An 8,259-nucleotide genomic window follows, 5' to 3' on the forward strand; every position below is an offset into this window, starting at 1 on the left:
TTTGTGTTGTGATGTATTAAACATATATATAATTATGTATGTATGTATGTATGTATGTATGTATGTATTAACATTACTTAAAAAGCTATAATCTCGCTCTAAACAAATTTTAATGCGATTAACAATTGCATTCTGTTTATTCACTTATACAATAACTTTACATTTTATGAGAGAGAATTCTAATTTACGCGCCAAGTTATAATTTGCAATATGGGTCATGTGACTTGGCATAAAGCCGGTTATACAATAGCTGTCGTAAGTCGGGTGTCGTAAGAGTTGACCAATCGTATTCGATTATTCTTCTCTAAAATCAACTGTGATTGGTTAACTCTTACGACACCCGACTTACGACAGCTATTGTATAAAGCCGGTTATACAATAGCTGTCGTAAGTCGGGTGTCGTAAGAGTTGACCAATCGTATTCGATTATTCTTCTCTAAAATCAACTGTGATTGGTTAACTCTGACGACACCCGACTTACGACAGCTATTGTATAACCGGCTTAACCGGCTTAAGCACATCAAAGGTGCCGACATCGAAGTGACGCTACTGTATGTACTTATACTGTGTCTATAGTTTACGTGTGACGTACACTATAGATTTTCAGTACTGGCAGTGAATTTTGGAACGCAGCTTATATATATACTGGAATGGATCGTACCAATTGGCCAATTCAAAATAGAACTCTCTGATTGGTCAATCGTTGCTGGTTACTCTAGACACAGATCGATATAATTGGCTGTAGCCAATTGCAATGTGGTCAAATGGGACGCTCGCGTACGCGTCAATGGCCGCATTCAGTGGACTCAACTGCTAAGTAGCAATCGAACATGATTGGTTTCTACTTTTAGATCCGACCAATCAGCGTCAAATTACATCAGAAAGTCTGTAATATTATTCAACTGTTGACTCTGCTGAATGCGGCCATTAAACCCGACCACTCGAAAACACCATAAGAAACGATGATTTCACAAACGTTTGAATTAATAAGGCCGGTATTCATAGTCCGATCTTATATTTGAGATCGTCTTAAGTTCGAGCTTGAAATGCTACACAGCCATTTGATTGGTTGAATGAGGTCTTAAGTCAACCTCGGACTGGACTTAAGACAATCTTAAATATAAGATCGGACTATGAATACCAGCCTAAGTATAGTCGTGGGATTCGAGCGTCAGTTGTCTTGTGGATCACTACTTATAGCGTTTTCGACTTGTCGGGTTCAATCGCTCCAGGGTAGTTTACTAGACATTATTGACCAATCACAGCCATTCTTTTGAAGAATGTAACCATCTATTCTTTAGAAGAATGACTGTGATTGGTCAGTAATGTCTAGTAAACTACCCCGGAGCGATTGAACCCGACAAGTCGAAAACGCTATTAAATTGAAATTAAAGACGAGGGCGCTAACTTAACGATCATTTTTATTTTCTATTTTACAGCGAAAGGCTGATCTCACAAACGTTTTAAGGTGCAATTTCACGTGCTGCTAAAATAATCAATTAAAGCGACAAATTTGTCGCACGTATACCAGCGGCTATAATTTTGTAGTTTGAACTGATTCAACTACAAAGAGAGAAAAAGTGTTATCGCTCAATTGTGAAACACTACTGCCGCGCTGTGTGATTGTGTGTACTAGTGTACCAAGAAAGACATAGGCCGGTATTCATAGTCCGGTCTTATATTTAAGATCGTCTTTAGTTCGTCTTCAGATAATCCATAGCCAATGAAATGATACATACAATATCTAAAGATGAACTTAAGACGATCTTAAATATAAGAACGGAATGAATACCGGCCAAAGCGTCGTCTACAATGAGATTTTAAGGAGACTTATGGTCATCACACATAAAATTCCATAAGCACGTAAGACGTAAGTGTAAGGAAATCGACCAGTCACGGTCAAGTATTAGCCCCTCCAAGGGGTCAAAACTCGACCGTGATTGGTCGATTTCCTTACGCTTACGTCTTACGTGCTTATGGAATTTTAAGCGTCGTCTACAATGGCCGTAGCATAAGGTTGTAAGGCCGTAGTCGTAAGAAATTGACCAATCACAGTTGATTATTCTCCTGAACTTCAACTAGGATTGGTCAATTTCTTACGACTACGGCCTTACAACCTTATGCTACGGCCATTGTAGACGACGCTTTATGTGTGATGGCCATTAAGGCGTAAGATTTAAGAAATTGACCAATCACAGTCGAGTATTCTCTTAATACTTGACTGTGATTGGTCAATTTCTTAAGTCTTACGCCTTAAGTCTCCTTAAAATCTCATTGTAGACGACGCTTAATACTTGACTGTGATTGGTCAATTTCTTAAGTCTTACGCCTTAAGTCTCCTTAAAATCTCATTGTAGACGACGCTTTAGAATATGGACCATATAGTTCAATGCCTACGACCCCATGGAGAGCGTATCACGAATCGCGCGTATCAAAAATCTGACCAATTGCGCACGTTCCGTTGTTTTCGATACGCTGTAACCTTAAAATTCACAGAAACATCGCATTTCCGAACACATCGAAGAGTCCCTCGAGAATAGACTTGCGAGTGCACGTCGACGGTCGACGCGCGTATTATATGTATACATACATATATATATATATACACTATCTTATTTCTCGCATCTCATATATATCACATTTGTTGATGCTACTTGCTTCTCGCGAGCCGACTACGTTACGGACTGTGGAAAAAAAAAAAACAAAAAACAAAATCGCATCGTGCATACGTACTTCACGTTCGTGCATAGCACTTGGCTCGCAGCAAGTCACGAATCTCCGAAGGGTGACGGGTCTCCCGAACGTTGGGGGAGAGAGAGAGAGGAGGATTTCCACGATAGATTCACGGACGGTCGGACGTTGTCATTTGAAAACGGAAGCCATCTTGTGTGTCTCGCCGAGTCTCCCATATTATACGAGGAATAATAGTCGCGCGGCTATTCGTTCCGATAAATTGTTCCGTATCATCTCCAATACATCTGGACTATGCATGAACCATTTTGCCGCACGTTCACATAGCCATGGCTGCGACAAGAAAGTTGCAAGGTGAGAGGGGAAGAAAAATGCGTTTCCAGCGTGTTTACATTCGGAGATTTACCCTGTCTCGTTTTGCGCCACCGCTCGTTTTTCCGCGTCCACCTTCTCCACTTTCCTCGTTTATCCGATTCCTGCGATGTTTACGATCGTCCTTCGACGAATCCTCGCGACATATGATCCAATGTCACATCCTGGTAGCTGGGGATCTCTCGCTCTCGGGGATCTCGACGGATCTGTCTAGTTTTGCGTATTATTTGTCCTCGCAATTGCTCTCATTGTCGCTTGAATTTCTTCGAAACGCCTCAAAACACCAGTTTTTTTTATATATATATCGGCATAACCTTTTAGAAGTTTTGTACCTTGTGAATCAGCCCTTTTAAATTAATTGCAGCGTAATGTAACATGAGATAATTTAAAATAATGGGCACTGTAGTCTTGATATTATATGTGTATTCTTTTTCAATTATTATTCATTTTCAATTATTATTATGAGTAAATTGTGTTGTAGGATGTCTGTTTCTTCTTCTGATCTACGAAAGAATTTTATAGCGAAGTAAAGTCTTTGTTGCAATTTTTATAACGTTTGCTATATTTTATACTTTATATATTTCATCCTCGTTATCTTTTCAAATTGTGATCTTTGCCAAAGCGGTGGTTTTTCCAGATCTCTTTGTGTTTTCTGTATCGTTCAAAAAATACGTCAATTTGTATATATTGTATATATGTTTGTGTGAAACGTGATTTATAATTTATTTTGTCCACAAAATTAATGAAATAACTATTAACCTGCACTTTATCCTAAATTTATTATGTAATACGAAAATTGGTTGAATTTTTTATGCAATTAGTTAAATTAGGTTCTCAGAAATATTTGTGCGTTAGATTAAATTAGAAACTGAATAAGAGCGGGATATAAATTTTTTTAAATTGTTTTCATCATTTTGACCCACTTAATAATCATACAATGACTTTTAAATAATTTTCCCAACAGAATTAATCAATTTATGAAAACAAACAAGATAATGTGTATTAAAATCCATATTGTCATTTCAGGTGAAATAGATCGGTGCCTTAAAAAAGTAACGGAAGGTGTAGAAACCTTTGAAGATATTTGGCAAAAAGTCCATAATGCCACCAACAGCAATCAGAAGGAAAAGTACGAGGCTGATCTCAAAAAGGAAATTAAGAAACTTCAAAGGTTACGCGATCAAATTAAGAGCTGGATCGCATCAGGTGAAATAAAAGATAAGAGTACATTACTCGACTACAGGAAGTTGATCGAAACTGTTAGTATGCCTTGTCAAATAATGCCGTATGTGTACATATAATATATATATATATATATAATTATTATAAATAGTGAATATTTTATACACATTGCAGCAAATGGAAAGATTTAAAGTTGTGGAAAGAGAGACAAAAACAAAGGCTTACTCTAAAGAAGGTTTGGGTGCAGCTCAAAAATTAGACCCAGCTCAGAAAGAGAAAGACGAGGTTACTAGTTGGCTCGCCAATTCTATAGACGCTCTCAATCTGCAGGTACCAGTTATTACATTGATGACATCTTGGCTGGCTTCTTCAGTAGAGTACTCAAGCATGAGTATTACTATAACATATCTATCATTATTTTTGGTGTAGATGGATACATTTGAATCGGAAATAGAATCATTACAGGCGGGAAAGAAGAAGAGAATAGACAAGGACAAGCAAGATAGGGTAGACGAATTGAAGACGAAGCTCGATAAGCATCGCTATCATATCCGTAAATTGGAAACGTTATTACGTATGCTTGACAATATGTCCGTCGAAGTCAATACAGTAAGTCCTTTTAGATTGGTCTATAAAATGTATAAACAACATGTCCTATCATAAAACAATTTTTCTTATCTTCTCTGTGTAAAATGTCAACAGATTAAGAGGATAAAGGACGATGTTGAGTATTATATCGAATCGTCGCAAGATCCTGATTTTGAAGAAAACGAATATATTTATGATGATATTATCGGCCTCGATGAAGTCGAATTGTCCGGGGTTGGTATACCCTCGTCAGCAACGACGGATAGTAACAATAGCAACGAAACCGGGGGAACGCCGACTTCAACTAATTCCTGTACTTCGCCTATACCGTCACCATCATTGAGTTCAACTATGCATAATCATTCGAGCGACAGTTCTACAGATAACGATAAGAAAACAAAGGTACACACACCTTTCGCTCTAGATTCTCATTTCAAAAAAAGAAATCAATATTAGTCGTAAAAAGCAGGCTAAAGGAAAAAAAAATTGATAAGTTTCTATCGAGATCAGAGCATAGAGCATCAATTCCGATGTCGCGTTTTGATTTCAGCCTGTGAAACCGACAGCAGTCAGACCGCTACTGAATACACAAGCGAGCATTCCAACCACGGGAAGCACTGCCACCATAAAATCGAACATATTATCAAGCAGCACTCCGAGCAAAACCATTCCCATGACGCCTAGCCACAGCTCGCCTAGTTCTACGAGTAATCACATTGCCACCACTAACGCTGGCAATTTTGCCACTGTAGCTGCTTCGCACAGCAGTTCGCAAATCATCCATCCTACCTCCAATAAAACATCCAGTAAGATATTTCTCTCATATGAAAATTGTACATGAGACTATTTGTAGCAACTTGGCGAAAAATCAATTCGCGTTTTAATAATTTATTTTATGCTAGATATTAAACAATCTCTTCAATTTTTTTTTTGAAGCCCACAACAACGAGAATAGCCTCTTGTCGTCATCGTCTATGTCCAGCGTTACGTCGATTGTGCCGCAAACGGTTACACAGCAGCATAATAGTAATTCGGCGCCAGTACAGACGACGCATGTACTACACAGTCAGCAGAGTCAGAATCACAATAGTGAAACGGAAATGACCACGCCAATACCGCCGTCATCATCGCCACAATCATCGGTCAGCAGTAGATCCTCGCCGATGCCTGCAAATTCCTGCTCGCCAGTACCGTCCACTGCCAATGGTCTCATCCCTAAGCTTCCTGATGGGAATATGTCCTCTTTAAAATCCATTGCCCAACAAGTAATTGTCCGAGCAGGTCTCGAGATACCGCCTTCCGAGCCGAATAGAAACATCTTTGACAGTACTAAGACAAATAACAACAGCGGTAACAATGCCACGTCGGAAGCACACATTCCTCCGCTGCTTGGGGTCGCGCCTCTGGGGCCTGTACCATTACAGAGAGAACATCAGTTGCAATTCCAAATGATGGAGGCCGCGTACTGTCATATGCCACATCCGTCTGACTCGGAAAGACTACGTTCGTATTTGCCGAGAAATACGTGCACTACGCCTCCCTATTATCAGCAGGTATATTTCTTTTACGCGTTTTATACGATGTCTGATGTTAAATCATTCGCTGCCCACGAGCGCGAACTGACACTGCTGACACGCACGTGATTCGATTAGGTTCAGCTTCCTCATTCGGATACCGTGGAGTTCTTCCAACGTCTTTCTACAGAAACATTATTCTTCATATTTTATTATATGGAGGGGTCTAAAGGACAATATTTGGCGGCGAAAGCTCTAAAGAAGCAAAGCTGGAGGTTTCACACTAAGTATATGATGTGGTTTCAAAGGCACGAAGAACCTAAAGTTATTAATGAGGAATATGAACAGGTTAATATATATTTTCTTTCTTTTTTTTAATTTTATTACAAATAAAGCCGATCTTTATATGCTTTCAAAAATGTAACAATGGATAATTTAAATAGGAGTAAATGATCGATTGTTTCATTTGTATTCATCATTAATCGTTAATATTTTGCCAACATTCTATAAGAAACTTTTGTGTTTTAGGGAACATACATTTATTTTGACTATGAAAAATGGGGACAAAGGAAAAAAGAAGGATTTACTTTCGAGTATAAGTACTTAGAGGACAGAGACTTGAATTAAAATAATTCTGTCACTCATCGAGATACGCCATTTCGCCGTACCGGTATTGTGTTTCTGAAATTTTGCAAATGATTCAGATGTAAAAAAATATATTCGGTAAAGAGTACAATGGAAAACAAAACAGAACAAATTCGTGCATAGAAGCCAATGAAAGCATTTCATTATATTTTGATGCTACGACGATAAAATCTCTCTTAATTCTTCTTTCGAAGAAGAAAACCCGTTAACTATATGCGATAAGATGAAACGAGAAAAAGAGTGAAAAAATAAAGAGATTGTTTGAGAAAGAAACCGCAACTATTTGTAAATGATAATAATACGAGAAAGCAAGGAGAAAAAGGAAGAAAGTGAAGGAGAAAGAAACAATTACATATGGAATAATTTACTGTGCTGTGTGATAATAGGAAAGAATAAAAATGAGAAAGAGGGAAAGAGGAAAAGGGTGGTATACTTGCTGGCGACTGACTCTATAATACCAGTACAAACATGCGTGTGGCCCTCCGCCGTCTGGCGGTAAGTGGAGGGCACTCATGCTATGGTATGTCTTAATGTTAGATTATAAGTAGCCTTTTTGTATAAAGTGTATCGAGGTATAAAACCCTTAAATTGAATTAATGTACAGAATGTGTAGAAATAGTGAATAATAATATTATGGAATATATTTTATTTCTCATTTTTGAATGAAACCTAAGTTGCGTTTCGATTTTTATCACACACTAGCACGTCATCTCGCAGCCTGTATTTGGAAAAAAAAAACACATTCCATCCATCGTGATTAGATTGATCGTGATTCCTCCGTTGTCTCGAAACAGGTTACTTATATGCGCTCTAACGATTTGATCTGAGGTCGGGGCTCGTCAAGGTTTAAGATTGTGTACCGCGTTATATATTATTAATAAAAGTAGCGTGATATATAGTAGGCTAAGCTACTTTTCATGCTGCACTTTGCAGCCCTTAAATTCGCAATATACTTTACAAAAAGTTACAAGTTTATTATAATCGTCGAATGACGTTTATCACTATCGATATGCATGTGCATATCTGTTTTATTGAGAATCGCGCGCGCGAATTTATTTATTATAAATCGTCGATAAACTGCAATGCTAAATAATATGTCTGATTGATATCCTATTGATGTGATTACAGAGTATTCAACTTGCTCACGTTTCGAAGCCATTTCAAAATAAATCGATTAATATTATTTTAGAAAGCAAAAAGAGGAGAGAAAAAATTACATTTATCAGTATATTCGATATAGTAATATCTATATTCTTAAGTTATAAAG

The 8,259-nt window shown here is 37.8% G+C and overlaps 1 protein-coding gene across 2 annotated transcripts; it reads left to right on the plus strand.

Moving 5' to 3' along the window:
* The first annotated feature begins 2,551 nt into the window (after nucleotides 1-2,551).
* On the plus strand, nucleotides 2,552-7,635 carry Not3 (CCR4-associated factor Not3). 2 transcript variants are annotated; one of them, XM_083089377.1, is made up of 9 exons: nucleotides 2,558-3,045; nucleotides 4,090-4,322; nucleotides 4,420-4,575; nucleotides 4,675-4,854; nucleotides 4,948-5,235; nucleotides 5,384-5,639; nucleotides 5,770-6,386; nucleotides 6,486-6,695; nucleotides 6,876-7,635. In XM_083089377.1, the coding sequence occupies exons 1-9, from the start codon at nucleotides 3,021-3,023 to the stop codon at nucleotides 6,972-6,974; spliced, it is 2,064 nt and encodes a 687-aa protein (XP_082945503.1). In that variant the 5' UTR covers nucleotides 2,558-3,020; the 3' UTR covers nucleotides 6,975-7,635. The 2 variants fall into 2 exon arrangements, with proteins under 2 accessions (XP_082945504.1, XP_082945503.1); XM_083089378.1 differs by lacking the exon at nucleotides 6,486-6,695 and having other exon boundaries at nucleotides 2,552-3,045.
* Nucleotides 7,636-8,259: the final 624 nt, after the last annotated feature.

The sequence above is a fragment of the Camponotus vicinus genome, unplaced genomic scaffold (genome assembly GCF_025532165.1).
Source record: "Camponotus vicinus isolate PSW18456_S1 unplaced genomic scaffold, iyCamVici1.0 SCAF_14, whole genome shotgun sequence".
NCBI lineage: Eukaryota > Metazoa > Arthropoda > Insecta > Hymenoptera > Formicidae > Camponotus > Camponotus vicinus.

Excerpts from the sequence above, each read along its gene's own strand:
- Not3 (XM_083089377.1), top strand. The coding sequence starts at position 3,021 with ATGGCTGCGACAAGAAAGTTGCAAG. Across the intron at positions 4,855-4,947 it reads TGTCCGTCGAAGTCAATACA|ATTAAGAGGATAAAGGACGA; the intron begins GTAAGTCCTTTT and ends AAATGTCAACAG. Across the intron at positions 6,696-6,875 it reads TTAATGAGGAATATGAACAG|GGAACATACATTTATTTTGA; the intron begins GTTAATATATAT and ends TTTGTGTTTTAG.